At 37.5% G+C, this 18,644-nt stretch overlaps 1 protein-coding gene across 1 annotated transcript in view; it reads left to right on the forward strand.

The window, feature by feature from the left end:
• LOC111144479 (disintegrin and metalloproteinase domain-containing protein 5-like) overlaps window positions 1-18,644 on the forward strand; it is a 190,841-nt gene that overhangs the window by 15,890 nt on the left and 156,307 nt on the right. The window contains exons 5-8 of the mRNA XM_022498781.1: window positions 13,198-13,276; window positions 13,543-13,619; window positions 14,767-14,938; window positions 15,845-15,910. Of these exons, the coding sequence (XP_022354489.1) occupies window positions 13,198-13,276; window positions 13,543-13,619; window positions 14,767-14,938; window positions 15,845-15,910 (394 nt within the window). The remainder of the gene's footprint in view (window positions 1-13,197; window positions 13,277-13,542; window positions 13,620-14,766; window positions 14,939-15,844; window positions 15,911-18,644) is intronic.

Genomic DNA, 18,644 nt, shown 5'->3' on the forward strand with positions numbered 1-18,644 from the left:
AAGGGTACAGGTCTGTGAATCGCCAGGTTTACACACTTCACAGCACTCACCATAGCACATACCCTCCCCAGTGTACATAACCCCACCACCCTCTCCCGACCCCCCACCCCCAGCAACCCACAGTTTGTTTTGTGAGATTAAGAGTCTCTTATGGTTTGTCTCCCTTCCGATCCCATCTTGTTTCATTTATTCTTTTCCTACCCCCCAAGCCCCCCACGTTGACTCTCAACTTCCTCATATCAGGGAGATCATATGATAATTGTCTTTCTCTGATTGACTTATTTCGCTAAGCATAATACCCTCTAGTTCCAGCCACATCATCACAAATGGCAAGATTTCATTTCTTTAGATGGCTGCATAGTATTCCATTGTATATATATATCACATCTTCTTTATCCATTCTTCTGTTGATGGACATCTAGGTTCTTTCCATAGTTTGGCTATTGTGGACATTGCTGCTATAAACACTCCGGTGCACCTGCCCCTTCGGATCACTACTTTTGTATCTTTAGGGTAAATACCCAGTAGTGCAATTGCTGGGTCATAGAGTAACTCTATTTTCAACTTTTTGAGGAACATTCATGCTGTTTTACAGAGTGGTTGCGTAAGCTTGCATTCCTACCAACAGTGTAGGAGGGTTCCCTTTTCTCCGTATCCTCACCAGCATCTGTCGTTTCCTGACTTGTTAATTTTAGCCATTCTGACTGGTGTGAAGTGGTATCTCATTGTGGTTTTGATCTGTATTTCCCTGATGCTGAGTGATGTGGAGCACTTTTTCATGTGTCTGTTGGCCATCTGGATGTCTTCTTTGCAGAAATATCTGTTCATGTCCTCTGCCCATTTCTTGATTGGATTATTCTTTGGATGTTGAGATTGCTAAGCTCTTTATAGATTTTGAATACTAGCCCTTTATCTGATATGTCGTTTGCAAATATCTTCTCCCATTCTGTCAGTTGTCTTTTGGTTTTGTTAACTGTTTCCTTTGCTGTGCAAAAGCTTTTGATCTTGATGAAATCCCAATAGTTCATTTTTGCCCTTCCTTCCCTTGCCTTTGTCACTGTTCCTAGGAAGAAGTTGCTGAGGCTGAGGTCGAAGAGGTTGCTGCCTGTATTCTCCTCAAGGATTTTGATGGATTCCTTCCTCACATTGAGGTCCTTTATCCATTTTGAATCTATTTTCATGTGTGGTGTAAGGAAATAGTCCAGTTTCATATTTCTGCATGTGGCTGTCCAATTTTCCCAACACCATTTGTTGAAGAGACTGTCTTTTTTCCATTGGACATTCTTTCCTGCTTTGTCAAAGATTAGTTGACCATAGAGTTGAGGGTCTATTTCTGGGCTCGCTCTCTATTCTGTTCCATTGATCTATGTGTCTGTTTTTGTGCCAGTACCATGCTGTCTTGATGATGACAGCTTTGTAATAGAGCTTGAAGTCTGGAATTGTGGTGCCACCAACTTTGGCTTTCTTTTTCAATATCCTTTGGCTATTCGAGGTCTTCTCTGGTTCCATATAAATTTTAGGATTATTTGTTCCATTTCTTTGAAAAAAATGGATGGGATTTTGATAGGGATTGCATTAAATGTGTAGATTGCTTTAGGTAGCATAGACATTTTCACAATATTTGTTCTTCCAATCCAGGAACATGGAACATTTTTCCATTTCTTTGTGTCTTCCTCAATTTCTTTCATGAGTACTTTATAGTTTTCTGAGTATAGATTCTTTGCCTCTTTAGTTAGGTTTATTCCTAGGTATCTTATGGTTTTGGGTGCAACTGTAAATGGGATGGACTCCCTAATTTCTCTTTCTTCTGTCTTGTTTTTGGTGTAAAGAAGTGCAACTGACTTCTGTGCATTGATTTTATATCCTGACACTTTACTGAATTCCTGTACAAGTTCTAGCAGTTTTGGAGTGGAGTCTTTTGGGTTTTCCACTTATAGTATCATATCATCTGCAAAGAGGGATACTTTGACTTCTTGTTTGCCGATTTGGATGCCTTTAACTTCTTTTTGTTGTCTGATTGCTGAGACTAGGACTTCTAGTACTATGTTGAATAGCAGTGGTGATAATGGGCATCCCTGCCGTGTTCCTGACCTTAGCAGAAAAGCTGTCAGTTTTTCTCCATTGAGAATGATATTTGTGGTGGGTATTTCATAGATGGCTTTGATAATATTGAGGTATGTGCCCTCTATCCCTACACTTTGAAGAGTTTTGATCAGGAAGGGATGCTGTACTTTGTCAAATGCTTTTTCAGCATCTATGGAGAGTATCATATGGTTCTTGTTCTTTCTTTTATTAATGTGTTGTATCACATTGATTGATTTGCGGATGTTGAACCAACCTTGCAGCCCTGGAATAAATCCCACTTGGTCATGGTGAATAATCCTTTTAATGTACTGTTGAATCCTATTGGCTAGTATTTTGGTGAGAATTTTTGCATCTGTGTTCATCAAGGATACTGGTCTGTAGTTCTCTTTTTTGATGGGATCCTTGTCTGGTTTTGGGATCAAGGTGATGCTGGCCTCATAAAATGAGTTTGGAAGTTTTCCTTCCATTTCTATTTTTTGGAACAGTTTCAGGAGAATAGGAATTAGTTCTTCTTTAAATGTTTGGTAGAATTCCCCCGGGAAGCCGTCTGGCCCTGGGCTTTTGTTTGTTTGGAGATTTTTGATGACTGTTTCAATCTCCTTACTGGTTATGGGTCTGTTCAGGCTTTCTATTTCTTCCTGGTTCAGTTGTGGTAGTTTATATGTCTCTAGGAATGCATCCATTTCTTCCAGATTGTCAAATTTGTTGGCGTAGAGTTGCTCATAGTATGTTCTTATAATTGTCTGTATTTCTTTGGTGTTAGTTGTGATCTCTCCTCTTTCATTCATGATTTTATTTATTTGGGTCCTTTCTCTTTTCTTTTTGATAAGTCTGGCCAGGGGTTTATCAATCTTATTAATTCTTTCAAAGAACCAGCTCCTAGTTTCGTTGATTTGTTCTATTGTTTTTTTGGTTTCTATTTCATTGATTTCTGCTCTGATCTTTATGATTTCTCTTCTCCTGCTGGGTTTAGGGTTTCTTTCTTGTTCTTTCTCTAGCTCTTTTAGGTGTAGGGTTAGGTTGTGTACCTGAGACCTTTCTTGTTTCTTGAGAAAGGCTTGTACCGCTATATATTTTCCTCTCAGGACTGCCTTTGTTGTGTCCCACAGATTTTGAACCGTTGTGTTTTCATTATCATTTGTTTCCATGAATTTTTTCAATTCTTCTTTAATTTCCTGGTTGACCCATTCATTCTTTAGAAGGATGCTGTTTAGTCTCCATGTATTTGGGTTCTTTCCAAATTTCCTCTTGTGATTGAGTTCTAGCTTCAGAGCATTGTGGTCTGAAAATATGCAGGGAATGATTCCAATCTTTTGATAACGGTTGAGACCTGATTTAGGACCAAGAATGTGATCTATTCTGGAGAATGTTCCATGTGCACTAGAGAAGAATGTGTATTCTGTTTCTTTGGGATGAAATGTTCTGAATATATCTGTGATGTCCATCTCTCCAATGTGTCATTGAAGGCCTTTATTTCCTTGTTGATCTTTTGCTTGGGTGATCTGTCCATTTCAGTGAGGGGAGTGTTGTAGTCCCCTACTATTATTGTATTATTGTTGATGTGTTTCTTTGATTTTGTTATTAATAGGTTTATATAGTTGGCTTCTTCCATGTTAGGGGCATAGATATTTAAAATTGTTAGATTTTCTTGTTGGACAGACCCTTTGAGTATGATATGGTGTCCTTCCTCATTTCTTATTATAGTCTTTGGCTTAAAATCTAATTGATCTGATGTAAGGATTGCCACTCCTGCTTTCTTCTGATGTCCATTAGCATGGTAAATTGTTTTCCACCCCCTCACTTTAAATCTGGAGGTGTCTTTGGGTCTAAAATGAGTTTCTTGTAGACAGCATATTGATGGTTTTTTTTTTTTTTCCTCCATTCTGATTCCCTGTGTCTTTTGATTGGGGCATTTAGCCCATTTACATTCAGGTTAACTATTGAGAGATATGAATTTAGTGCCATTGTATTGCCTGTAAGGTGACTATTACTTTATATTGTGTCTATTCCTTTCTGGTCTACTACTTTTAGGCTGTCTCTTTGCTTAGAGCACCCCTTTCAATATTTCCTGTAGAGCTGCTTTGGAGTTTACAAATTCTTTTAGTTTTTGTTTGTCCTGGAAGCTTTTTATCTCTCCTTGTATTTTCAATGATAGCTTAGCTGGATATAATATTCTTGGCTGCATGTTTTCTTGTTTAGTGCTCTGAACATATCATGCCTGTTCTTTCTGGCCTGCCAGGTCTCTGTGGATAAGTCCGCTGCCAAACTAATATTTTTTTTAGTAGCACATTTACATTTTTAAAAAAATTTTATTTATTTATTTGACATAGAGGTCATAAGTAGGCAGAGAAGCAGGCAGAGAGAGGGAGAGGAAACAGGCTCCCCGCCAAGCAGAGAGCCCGATGCGGGGCTCATTCCCAGGACCCTGGGATCATGACCTGAGCTGAAGGCAGAGGCTTTAACCCACTGAGCCACCCAGGTGCCCCCTAATATTTTTACCATTATATGTTACAGACTTTTTTTCCCGGGCTGCTTTCAGGATTTTCTCTTTGTCACCAAGACTTGTAAATTTTACTATTAGGTGATGGGGTATGGACCTATTCTTATCGATTTTGAGGGGGCTTCTCTGCAGCTCCTGGATTTTGATGCCTGTTCCCTTTGCCATATTAGGGAAATTCTCTACAATAATACTCTCCAGTATACCTTCTGCTCCCCTCTCTCTTTCTTCTTCTGGAATCCCAATTATTCTAATGTTGTTTTGTCTTAAGGTGTCACTTATTTCTCGAATTCTCCCCTCGTGGTCTAGTATTTGTTTGTCTCTCTTTTGCTCAGCTTCTTTATTCTCTGTCATTTGGTCTTCTATATCACTTATTCTTTCTTCTGCCTCATTTATCCTAGCAGTAAGAGCCTCCATTTTTTTTTTTTTTTTTACTGCACCTCATTAATAGCTTTTTTGGTTTCAACTTGGTTAGATTTTAGTTCTTTTATTTCTCCAGGAAGGGCTTTTATCTCTCTGAGAGGGTTTCTCTAATATCTTCCATGCCTTTTTTGAGCCTGGCTAGCACCTTGAGAATCATCATTCTGAACTCTAGATCTGACATATCACCAGTGTCTGTATTGATTAGGTCCCTAGCCTTTGGTACTGGCTCTTGTTCTTTTTTTTGTGGTGAGTTTTTCTGCCTTGTTATTTTATCCAGATAAGAATATATGAAGGAGCAAATAAAGTACTTAAAGGGTGGCAAAGACCCCAGGAAAATGTGCTTTAACCAAATCAGAAGAGACCCCAAATCATGGGGGGGAGAAAGGGGATAAAAAGTTCAGAGGGAAAAAAATTAAAAAAAGAAAACAAATAAAGGGAAAATATAAAAAAGAAAAAAAATATATATTAGACTGTTGACTAGAATAGGGTCACCCACTTAACTTTGGGAGAATTTTGGTGTCTTAGAAGAAACTACTTCCCAAAATTTTAAAGAATGAAAAACATATATAAGGATTAACACAATGAAGGGATAGAATATGCCTATAAAGATGAAAAAAAAAGTTTTTTTTTAATTTTTAAAAAAGGAGTTGATAAAGTAAGTTGGTTGGGAGAATAAAGAAAAAGAAAGTGGAGATAATTTGCTTGGGCTGGAGACTAGAACAAGCCCGGAGCAAGATTTAGGGTATATTTTGATCTATTAGAAGAAGTTGTACCCCAAATTTTTTAGAAGAAAAAACCCTATGTATACAAAAAAGAAAGTTAGATACAATGAAAGATAAAATATGACTCTAAGAATGAAGGTTCAAAAAAGATTATTTTTTTTTTTTTATGAAAGGTATTGTTAAGAAAAGCTAGTTAAAAAGCATTAAAAGAGGAAAGGGTAAAAGTTTAAAAAAATTAAACAGAAGAAAAAAATAAAATAAATTAACTGCAAGACTAAAGAATCATTGGGAGAAAGCCATGAATTCCATGCTTTGCTTTCTCCTCCTCTGGAATTCTGCCATTCTCCTTGGTAAGTGAACTTGGTCTTGGCTGGATTTCTTGTTGATCTTCTGGGGGAGGGGCCTGTTGTAGTGATTCTCAAGCCTCTTTGCTGGAGGCATAATTGCACCACCATTGCCAGGGGCCAGGCTAAGTAATCCTCTTGGGTTCGCTTTTGGGAGCTTTTGTTCCCTGAATGCTTTCTGTAGAGTTCCGGGGGACGGGAATGAAAATGGCAGCCTCCCAATCTCTGGTCCAGAGGAGCCAAGACCTCAGGGCCCCACTCCTCAGTGCACCCTCAGAGAAAAGCGCTCAATCACTCCCGTCTCCTTGGCCTCTGGCCGCACTCCAAACTCACCCAGCCTGTGACCAAGTGTCTCTGTCTCTGGCACACAGCTCCACCTGGAGTCTCTGAACTCCGCAAACCCCTGAGCTCTTCCAGGGGTGTCTCCCCGGATCTTGTAGGGACCCCACTCACAGAGCAGTGGCCTGTGCCACGGATTACAGCTCAAGGTAACCCTGAGTTGAGAGCTCACTCTTCAGCTCTCTCTCTGTAGCTTGCTTCCATGCTCTAATACCTGCGAGCTCTGTGACACTCAGACACCCCTGACCCTTCTGTGACCCTGTGAGACCTGGAGCCATGCTGACCCCGTGTGGACTTCACCCCAGTTTAGCCTCTGGAGCGATGTCCCTCAGTGGAGCAGATTTTTGAAAGTCCTGATTTTGTGCTCCATTGTTCAGTCACTTGCTGGGAGCCAGCCCCTCCCCTTGTGGTCTATTTTCCAGTTGCTTTGGAGTCACTTCTCCCCTAGTCCTTTCAGAAAGTGGTCAATTTTCTGTTCTAGAATTGTTGCTCTTCTTCTCTTCAATCTCCTGTTGGATTTGTAGGTGTTTGCAATGGTTTGATAAGCTATCTAGCTGATCTCCTGCTACCTGATGTTGTCTCAGCCTACTTCTCTGCCATCTTGACTCCTCCTCCACTTTTCCATCTTTTTGTGTCTTCTTCAATTTCTTTCATGGGTGTTCTGTAGTTCCTTGAGTTCAGATCCTTTACCTCTTTGGTTAGGTTTATTCCCAGGTCTTATGGTTCTTGGTGCTATCATAAATAGAATAAATTCTCTCATTTCCCTTTCTACATTTTCTTTGTTAGTGTATAAGAAAGCAACTGGTTTCTGTGCCTTGATTTTGTATCCTGCCACATTACTGAATTGCTGTATGAATTCTAGTAGTTTGGAGGTGGAGTCTTTTGGGTTTTCCATATAAAGTATCATGTTATCTGTGAAGAGAGAGAGTTTGACTTCTTTGCCAATTTTCATACCTTTTATTTATTTTTGTTGTCTGATTGCTGTTGCTAGGACTTCTAATACTATGTTAAGCAACAGTGGCGACAATAGTCATCCTTGTCGTATTCCTGATCTCAAAAGGGAAAGGCTGTCAGCTTTTCCCCACTGAAGATGATATTCACTGTGGGTTTTTCATAGATAGATTTTATGAAGCTGAGGAATGTTCCCTCGATCCCTATATTTCAGAGTTTTAATCAGGAACGGGTACTGCATTTTGTCAAATGCTTTTTCCGCATCAGTTGAGAGGACCATGTGGTTATTCTCTCTTCTCTTATTGATTCTATCACATTGATTGATTTGCAAATGTTGAACCACCCTTGCATCCCAGGGTGCATGGTGGATAATCTTTTTAGTGTACTGTTGGATCCTATTTGCTAGGATCTTCTTGAGAATCTTGGTATCTATATTTGTCAGGGATATTGGTCAGAAATTCTCCTTTTTGATGGGGTCTTTGCCTGGTTTGGGGATCCAGGTAATGCTAACTTCATAGAAAGAGTCTGGAAGTTTTCCTTCTGTTTCTTTTTTTGAAAGAGCTTCAGGAGAATAGGTATTATTTCTTCTTTGAGTGTTTGATTGAATTCCCCAGGGAATCCGTCCGGTCCTGGGCTCTTGTTTTTTTGGGAGGTTTTTGGTCACTGCTTCAATCTTGTTACTAGAAATTGGTCTATTCAGGCTGCCAGCTTCTTCTTGTTTCAGTCTTGGAAATTTAAAGTTTTCCAGGAATGCATTCATTTCTTTTAGGTTGTTTAACTTTTTGGCATATAACTGTTGATAATAATTTCTGATCATTCTTTCTATTTTCTTGGTGTTAGTCATGATCTCTCCCCTTTCATTCATAATTTAATTAATTTGGGTCCTCTCTCTTTTCTTTTGAATTAGTATGGCCAGTGGTTTATCTATCTTATTGATTCTTTTAAAGAACCAGCTTCTAGTTTTGTTGATGTGTTGTACTATATCTCTAGTTTCTAACTCATTGATCTCTGCTCTAATCTTAATTATTTCTCTTCTTATGTGTGGGGTTGGCTTAATTTGTTGTTGATTTTCCAGTTCTTTCAGCTATAAAGAGAGCTGGTGTATTCTGGATTTTTCAATTTTTTTTGAGTGAGGCTTAGATGTATTTCCCCCTTAGGGCTGCTTTTGCTATATCACATAGGTTTTGGACTGATGTGTCTTCATTCTCATTGGTTTCCATGAATTGTTTTAAGTTCTTCTTTGATTTCCTGGTTGAACCAAGCATTCTTGAGCAGGACAGTCTTTAGCTTCCAAGTGTTTGTATTCCTTCCAAACTTTTTTCTTGTGATTGAGTTCCAGTTTCAAAGCATCATGATCTGAGAATATGCAGGGAATAATCTCAGTCTTTTGGTATCAACTGAGCCCTGATTTGTTACGCTGTATGTGGTCTATTCTGGAGAAAGCTCCATGAGTGCTTGAGAAGAATGAGTATTCTGTTGTTTTAGGGTGGAATGTTCTGTATATATCTATGAGTTCCTTCTGGTCCAATGTGTCATTCAAAGCTTTTGTTTCTTTATTGATTTTCTGCTTAGATGATCTATTACTGAGAGTGGCGTGTTAAGATCTCCTACAATTAATGTATTCCTATCAATATGACTCTTTAATTAACAGTTGGCTTAGTAGTTGGCTGCTGTCATGTTGGGGGCATAAATATTTACAATTGTTAGATCTTCTTGGTGGATAGACCCTTTAAGAATGATGTAGTGTCCTTCAGTATCACTTACTATAGTCTTTAGCTTAAAATCTAATTTATCTTATATGAGAATAGCTACTCCAGCTTTCTTTTGAGGCCCATTTGCATGAAGGATGCTTCTCCATCCCTTCACTTTCAGTCTGGATGTATCTTTAGGTTCCGAATGTGTCTCTTGTGGAAAGCATATGGACAGGTACAGCATATGTAACCCCGTGCCTTTTTACGGGAGCATTTAGGCTGTTCACGTTGAGAGTGATTATTGAAACATAAGTTTTTAGTGAGATCATGTTGCCTGAGAAGTCCTTGTTTCTATAGATTGTCTCTGTAAACTTCTTTTCTATGTCATTCTTGGGTTCTTTCTTCTTTTATAAAAAAAAAAACCCTTTGATATTTCTTGTAGTGCCAGCTTGTTGGTCACAGACTTTTTAAAACCTTGCCTGTTTTGGAAGCTCTCTCTGTCTCCATCTATTTTGAATGTCAGCCTTGCTGGATAAAGTATTCTTGGCTGCATGTTCTTCTCATTTAGTGCCCTGAATATGTCTTGTCAGCCCTTTCTGGCTTGCCAGGTCTCTGTGGGCAGGTCTGATGTTATTCTAATGGGCCTTTCTCTGTATGTAAGGAATCTCTTCTCCCTAGCTGCCCTTAAGACCTCTTGCCTAAAATTATGATTCATGAATTTAACAATTAAGTATCTGGATGTCTTTCTAGACTCATTGGTCTTGGGGGGTGTCCTTTCTGCCTCTAGGACATGAACACTTGTTCCATACCCCAAATTGGGGAAATTTTCATCCAGAATTTGTTCACCTATATCTTCTAGTCTTCCCTCTTTCTCCACCTGCTCAGGGATCCCAATAATTCTGATGTTGGAATGTTTCATGGTGTCATTTATTTCCCTAATTCTATTTTCATGGCTTCTAAGCTGTTTATTCCAGGTGTCCTCCTGATCCTTCTTCTCTCAGTTTGTCTTCTAGATCACTAAGTCGATCTTCTGCCTCAGTTACACTGGCTGTTAGAGTATTTAGATTCAATTGGATCTCATTTCTGCCCTTAGAGTTTCTATGTTGCCACTAATGGTCTTCTCCATCCTAGCCATTGCTTGGATAATTGTTACCCTGAATTTCCTTTGTGACATATGTTTATGTTCATATCCAGTAGTTTTGTGGCAGAGGGCACAGTCTCTGAATATTTACTCTGTTGGGTGTTCTTCCTTCTAGTCATTTTTTTTTAAAACTTTGTTCACTTTATTTATATATTTAACAGTTCTAAAATATTTACTTCCTACTTTGACAAAAAATGAAAAATATAGGAGCACTGACTGACTCCTCTTTAGGAGAAAAGGGTTATATGTACAGCTACGGAGAGTTACGGTTCCTCCTTTACATACAAAGAAAAATATTAATAAAAAAGTGCTTCATTGATCGAAAAGGGCTAAGAGCTGCAAGCATTTATTCACACTGTACATCAGACCCAAGAAACCTGTATCATAACCTCTTGGCACCTGTCACTAGGAACTGCACAATCTTTAATTAGACTGACTTCTCCCCACCTGCACGGCCAGACCATACAGAGTGTGGAGAAGAACTACACCCTGTTTCACTAAAGTCAGACTCTGAGCTACCTGCAGCCACTAGGAAGTCAGAGACTCATTCTGATGCTCTTGGCTTTGCCTGGACTGACAGCTCCAGGGGAGGCTCTGGGCCACCTTGTAACCACACCCAGGCACAAACAGGAGCCACCTTCCTGAGACACAACTTCCCTTGGCCAGGGAATTGCTTCCAAAGGGTCAGAGAGTTTGAGGGGTCAGGTGTTTGAGGGGTTGTTTAGCTGAATATATCAACCACAATCTAGGCAAGGTGCACCCTGAAAAGTTTCAGAGTAATCGGAAGTCATCACCAAAAAGAAAGAAAAAAGAGAGAGAAAAATAGAAAAAAAAAAAAAAAAAAAAGAGAAACCCAGCCAAAATGATCCCCAAAAGTAAGATTTATAAGGTACATAAACAAAAATGAACAATTAAAACGACTGACAAAAGTAAAAGACAAGAAAAAAAAGGAAGAAAAATCTAGCCAAAAGGAACCCCAAGGATAATATTTATATAGTACAAAAACAAATACAGAGAAACACCCACAGAAGAATAAGATGGGAAGGTGGTTATAAACCCTTGATGTGAGCGAGGAAGGTTATTTCGGATCTTCCTGGATGAATATTGTTATCTTTGTTAAAGGACTCAACTTTCCATAGATACAGGGAAATTAAAACTGGTCTATATATAGAGGTAGTATTGAATAGGGAAAAATGATTACCTTGAAGCTTATGTCTATATGTATTTAAAAAAAGGAAGAAAAACACAATATATGTATGAAAAAAGTTCAAGTTAAAAAGTTATTATGCAATGTGTTGTGTTAAACCTCTGGTTGTAATGGTAAGTAGGTTAAAAAAATTAAAAGAAGAAGTGTGAGAACTAATAAAAAAAAGAAGAAAAGTTGTATCTATGAATTATACAGGCATTGGGACAATACTGGGAGCTTAATTTATTGTTTTCTCCTGATGTCTGGGGACCCTGTGGTTATTGTCTTGTTCCTTTGGCTAGTTTTCTTGGGGAGGGGCCTGCCACATTGTTTTCCAGTCAGTACTGCTTGGGTTGAGTCACCCTGCCTGCTTTCAAGGGACTGGGCTCTGTGGAAACTGCTTTTCAGGATTATGTTCTCTGGAGGGTTTTGTTCTTTGGTGGCTTTTTGGCTTTTCAGAGGTTTAGTGGAAAACAAACTGTCCACCCCCAGACCTCTGCCTCAGAGAGAAGCCTCAGTCAACTCCCCTCTGGATGGTCCAGAAAACACAGACTCCCTCTCTGCAAACTGTGCTAGACACCACAACCTCCCACTGGCGGTGCACACCCCCAGCCACTCTCCCAGTGGTTGCCTGAGGCCCCTGCTTGTCTCTGCACCCTGGTGCCACTAAAACTGTGAGCAATATTGGTCTGGGTGAGCCTGATTCCAGTTACTGCTGTTGCTGGGAATGCTATCTCCGGTCCATGCCATGGGAGGTGCAGGTCGCCAAAGGCTGCAGGCTGAGAGACCCCAACCTGAGTTGGCACTGGGTTCTCTTAGGTGCGGGCTGGGCATGCTCAGACCCCGTGGTCACGCAGGTCGAGGAAGGCTGTAGGCCCAGAGGCCGCCCACTGGTGCCCACACCAGGCTGTCTCAGGTGGGAGTGTGCCCAACCTGAGTGGTAGTGCAAGCAGCAGAAAGCCATGGGCTCAAGGACCACAGATTGGTGGCCCCGCCAGACTCTCTCTGGCATGGGTGGTCACCAGAGGTGACCGTCCTGGGCCCATGCCCTTGACCACCAGATTCCATCAGTTGCCTCTTAAGATCTTTTGCTCTTTTTGAGTGCTTTTAACCAGACTCCAAGTTATTGTTTGTCCCCAATCACAGGGCACTTTCATATTGGGGTATTACTTTCTAATGTGTCCCTTCTGGTGGCTCCCTCCTCTTCTGTTTATCCTCCAATATCAGTCCAAGCATTCCCACTCTGCTTTACCTCTTCACTGCTGTCTTCTGCCCCTGTAGCGATCCAGAAGTGTGTAATCTTACATCTCAGGCCGATTTCATGGGTGTTCAGAGTGTTCTGGTAGATATTTAGCTCACTTTACGGGACCGGTTGAAACAGGGTCTCTTACTTCTCTGCCATCTTGCCCCTCCTCCTCAAGAAAATATTTTAAAAATTTTGTTCTAACCCTTTAAGATTTAGGTTTAAGATCTGGAATCAGATTTAACGCAACATTTTTAAACACAAAAATAAATAAACACAAAAATTTTCAAATTCTATGCTGGAACTTGGGACCTATGTTATTTTACTATTTACTATTTCTAGCTGTTTTGGTTGTTCATTGACATGTATTTTAGTATTGTATGTTACTGTAGTTAAAATACTTTCTTCAGCACCTGGTTTATTGTAAATGACAGAAAAGTATTTGGACGATTGACTATGTAAAGGTAATTGGCACTACAATTCCTCAGTGAAAGAACAATTTGTATTATGAAGAATAATTTTTTCTATGTTTTCTGTTTCACAACTTGAGCATGTTTTGTGATTTTTTTGTCTAGATTATTTTTATCTTCAGTTTCTGTTGTTTACTTTTATGACAACGATGACATCCAACATTCTCAGCCTTTGTTAGCGCAGGTAAGACAGATTTTTCTTACAGACTTCTTACTCTGGATTATCTTTAAAGATGTAAATATTCTGAAATTTCTAGAATATTATTTTACACATTCACTGAAATTGAATAACTTGGACTAATTTTTAATCCTACCTGGCAAAATTTCATTGGCTAATTGCCTATGCATGTTAAAGTACTAGGGTAGATAAAGTAATAAATACAAATGATACAGGTGGGATGTCCGTTTTAAAAATAAATTCTTCATTTATTCTTGTATATTTTTTTTCAGGTGGATTGCAGTTACCATGGATATGTTGCAGGATTTCCACATTCTCTTGTGTCACTCCATACTTGTTCAGGACTCAGGTTGTAACCTATTTAAAGATATTCCATTTGCCAGTATTAATCCTGTTAACCTGAGTTGATCCTCCGTTTATCTTTTCTAGTTCTATATTCAACTTTGTTATCTTAGTTCCCTAAGGAGTGACTCAGAATTACTGGCAAAATAAAATATTGGTCACCTTGGCAGCATTTGTCCCTGTTGGAAGACTACTTGTTGATTCTTTTTTTTTTTTTTAATTTTTATTTTGTTATATTAGTCACCATAATATACATGATGAGGTGGTTTTTTGTTTTGTTTTGTTTTGTTTTAGATTTTATTTATTTATTTGACAGAAAGAGAGAGAGATCACAAGTAGGCAGAGAGGCAGGCAAAAAGAGAGGGGGAAGTAGGCACCCTGCCAAGCAGAGAGCCCAGTGTGGGGCTCGATCCCAGGACTCTGAGTTCATGACCTGAGCTGAAGGCAGAGGCTTAACCCTCTGAGCCACCCAGGTGCCCCACATCATGAGTTTTTGATGCAGTGTTTCACAATTCCTTGTTTATGTTACTTGTTGATTCTAACAGGATCTGTTGCTTGAGGCTTTGAGTGGCCTTGAGTGTAGAGGGTGTTTGTTGGTCTCTCCATACTTTATTTTTTCTAGATTTTTAATATTTTTATTGATTTCTTAATTTCCTAGCATGGTTGAAAATTGTAGAATGCCTAGATCTGATAGGTATTTTAGCTCTGCTTCCAGTCATTTTTAGGTAGATAATATCTTCATTTAAGTCCACACAAAAAATGATGTGTGACATTAAGTCTCAGGGAAGAGTAGTTATCTCAAAAAGAAGAAAGGACCTAACACTAAGGAAGAGAGTGCCTAAAGATCTGACAAGCTGGCTTAGAAAATCTGTACTCTAGGAAGGGTTCCTAACCTGTTTAATCACATGGATCCATGCCACTTATATGCTTTCTTTAAGATAATAAAAATATTTCTCTTAGAATATTTGTAATATAAGGCAGTATGCATCCTGTGGTATTACTATTTCAGTCTTGAGTTTAACACCTCAATGAATAACCAGAGAAACCAAAAAAAATGTAAGAAAAAAATTTTTTTTTTTTGCCAAAATTACTCCTTAGAATATTATAGTTTTGGTAGAATAATTTCAGACTTGTTTTGATTTTTTAATACTCAGGGGAACATTACAGCTTAAAAACATCTCATATGGAATTGAACCAATGGAGGCTGTATCAGGATTTGTGCACATGATTTATGAAGAAAAATATGACATTGTTGTACCTCTCTTAGGAGAAACTAAGACTTACAGCTATAATAACATATATTATCATATCAGGAAAAGTTCAGAAGTAAGTGTTGACTTAAATTTAACTTATTTCTTATAATTTCATGAAATGAAAACTACTTTCAGAGCAAAATTTGATGACCTGCAGATTTAAGATTGTTTTCCTTTTTCATGAGGACCTTGCTTGGCTTTTAAAATGGGTAAATAATAAAATTAAGTTCCCCATTAAGCTTGTCATTAGATTAAAGTTTAGTAAAGACTTAGGTAATTAATCTTGGACACATGTGAATATAGGATTCCAGAAACCAAAAAATTAATTTTTGCATGTGGACATTTGAATAGCTAATGTAAATTACTCCTTTTCCTCAATTAGGCTGATAAATTAGGTGAAAATATCACATAATCTGCATTTCTAATTAAGTCTTTGTTTTAAGAGAGTTCAGAAATACTATTAGTGGCCTATATAAGGTACATGTAAAGCAATGTGATGAATTCTTCTTCCACAAAGGCTAGTAAACTGCTTTAATGTCATAAATAGCATTCCTGGCTCCAGTGAACTGCCATTGGTTGTAAACTTCAGTAATATTTTTCTTAACTTTATTGTTTGCCAGAAGTAGTTTCCTAATAACTGGTAGCAGAAAATCTGTCCACATGGAAGACTACTATGAAAACTATCACAAGGGAAGAAAGAAAAGATTTATGTTGTAATCTTAAAATTTCCAATTGCAACTATTGCTATAATCAACAGATACCTGGATTCTTGTATCTTGTAGCTTGGGATCTCATTGAACACCTTTATTAACCACAGGAACTTTTTGGACTGGAATTTTCTGAATAGTACCTAAATTTTGTATTTGGATGCCGCTTTATTATGTAGTCAGTAGCACCACATCTCTCAGTTTCTGAATATAATTTCAATAGAAGGTAAATTTTTGGAAATTCCTCAGGACTCATGTTGTGTGTTTTCCAGAGAACTGAATTTTTCAAGTTACATCCTCAATATCTTGAAATATATATTGTTGTGGATAAAATTCTGGTAGGTCCTTTTTTATGTATTGCTATTTTAAAGTGATTTAACCTTTGTATTTAACTTGATTTCAATGATGTAATAAAAATTTTAAAACCATTTTTGATAAATATTTATTTTGTTTTTGCAGTTAATAACTTCTTAAAAATTGTTCATAAGCCAAGTGTTCAATTCATTTATTTTATATATGAGTTTCTCTACATGTCTTTGTGTAAAGTAAAGCATTTTTTATATTTTTAAAGCTTGTCAGTCTATTTTTCTTTTTTTCAAAAGAACTACATCCTCAGTGAAACCCTCAAGCCCCACATATAATGTTTAACTGCTTCAGCCTCGTTGAAAGAATAGTCTACAAAACAAATATGCTACTTTTAAGTGAAGGGATAAAACAAGTTATCTGTTTTGTTCTCGGTTCTAGATAAATGAAATAACAGAAAAACGAATAAAATTTTCATATTGAGGATTCATGATTATATTTCTGATCTTGTATGGGTTTAGGTTTTTAATTTGTACAACATGGATAGTTAGGAGATTCTGAACTATGAGGCTACATTTATTCCTGGTTGGTAAGATCCAAGGGCACCTGTTGGAGGCAAAGAATATTTCTCTCTGTAGGAATGCACTTCAAGCAGGTATTCCCACAGATTATTTCCAGCCATATATGACCTCAAAATTCAAAAGAAAATTAGCTACCATAAACAAGGGTTAGCAAAATAAATAAATAAATAAATAAATAATAATAGATTTAGATATAGGAAACTTTCAGATATGAAAATTTTAAGATATGTTATAAAAATGTTTCATTCCATAGGGTGTCTGTTGACTCCAGAAGAGGTGGGTATGAGGCAGGGAAGCTGAGCTAAATATTAGCAGAGGTTACAAAAATTGAAGTCCATTGACTCACTAAAGAGTGGGAAGGTTTTGTTTTTTTTTTTTTACACATGGTTATGCTGACTTAGTACAATGCCTATACATATTCTAAAATCATATTCCTGTAAATTTACAAAGCAATTAGAAATAGGAAAACAGAATTTTAAGGATACTCAACAAAAATAAGTCAGTGAAGGGAAAAGAAAACATTATACATTAAATTTTTGTTTCATAGTAAGCTAAATTTAGCAGTTATAAGTACATAATTTGAAGTCAGAGAGATCTAGCATTGAATCCCAATTTCCTTCATTCTCTTTTTTATTGTGGTAAAAAGCATTTAGTATTAAATTTTCCATACTGACCATTTTTAAATGTATAGTTCAATATTGTTAAGTATATTCACATTGTTGTTCAACCGATCTCTAGAATCTTTTCATCCTGAAAACCAACATTCTATGCCCATTGAACACTAATTTCCCCTCCCCGCTGCATCCCCTGCCCCACCCTTGGCAAATACCTTTCTACTTTCTGTTTCTATGATTCTGACTTCTTTAGATAATACATATGAGTGGAATTTGAACTTTTGTGACTGGCTTATTTTGCTTTGCATAATGTCCTCAGGTTTCATCCATATTGTAGCACACGACAGGATTATCTTCCTTTTTAAGGCTGTGACTATCCCATTGCATGTGAATATACCCACTGCATTTTCTTTACCCAGTCTTCTATTAACGGGCCTTTGGGTTTCTTCTACCTTTAGGCTATTGCGAATAATGCTCCAAGGAACATGAATGTGTAAATATCTCTTTGTGATCTTGCTTTGAATTTTTTGGATGTATACCCAGAAGCTGGATTGTTAGAACATATGTTAATTCTATGTTTAATTTTTTGAGGAACTGCTGTACTGTTTTTCATTATTAATATTAATATTTCTATTAATAAAGAATTTTAAAGTTTTTTTGTTGTTGTTAAGCTATAGGATTTCTTTTGTATATTCTACATATTAACTTCTTATCAGATATGTGGTTTGTAAATGCTTTCTCCCATTCTGTAAGCTGCCTTTTCACTCTGTTGATTGTTTTCTTTGATGCAGAAAAGTTAAGTTTAATGTAATCCCATTTGTTTATTTGTACTTTTGTTGCCTGTGTGTTTGGTCTCATATCCAACAAGTGGTTGCCGAATCCAATGTACTGAAGGTTTTTTCCTATGCTTTTTTCCAGGAGTTTCATAATTTTAGGTCATACATTTATGCCAATTTTGAGTTAACTTTTGTATATGATTTAAAGTAAGAGTCCAACTTCATTCTTTGACATGTAGGTAGATATAGATTTTCCAGTGCCATTTGTTGAAGACACTGATCATTTTCCACTGTGTATGCTGGCACCAGTGTTGAAAAACATTTGGCCATATATACTCAGGGCTTTATTTCTGGATGCTCTATTCTATTCCATTGCTCCATATATCTGTTTTTATGCTACTACCATATAGTTTTCATTACTGTTGCTTTGTAGTATGTTTCAAAATTGGGAAATGAGGCACTGTAACATTTTCTTGTAGGCTATTTTTCTCTATTTCTGAAAAATATGCCATTGGGATTCTAATAAAGATTGCAGTGAATTTGTAGATAGCTTCATCTGGTAGTTTGGGCATTTTAACATTATTTTAACACTACAAAGTCTTCCAGTTAATGAGCATGAGATGTCTTTCCATTTGTCTGTATATTATTTGATTTCTTTTACCAATGCCTTCAGCTTTCAGTGTGCAAGACTTTCACCTCATTGGCTAAGTCTATTCTTAAGTATTTTATCCTTTTTGATACTATAGTAAAAGGGAGCATTTTCTTAATTCCCTTTTGTGATTGATCATGTTTGTGTAC

This window comes from Enhydra lutris, unplaced genomic scaffold, assembly GCF_002288905.1.
Source record: "Enhydra lutris kenyoni isolate GAN:26980312 unplaced genomic scaffold, ASM228890v2 scaffoldscaffold11, whole genome shotgun sequence".
In the NCBI taxonomy this organism is placed as follows: Eukaryota; Metazoa; Chordata; class Mammalia; order Carnivora; family Mustelidae; genus Enhydra; species Enhydra lutris.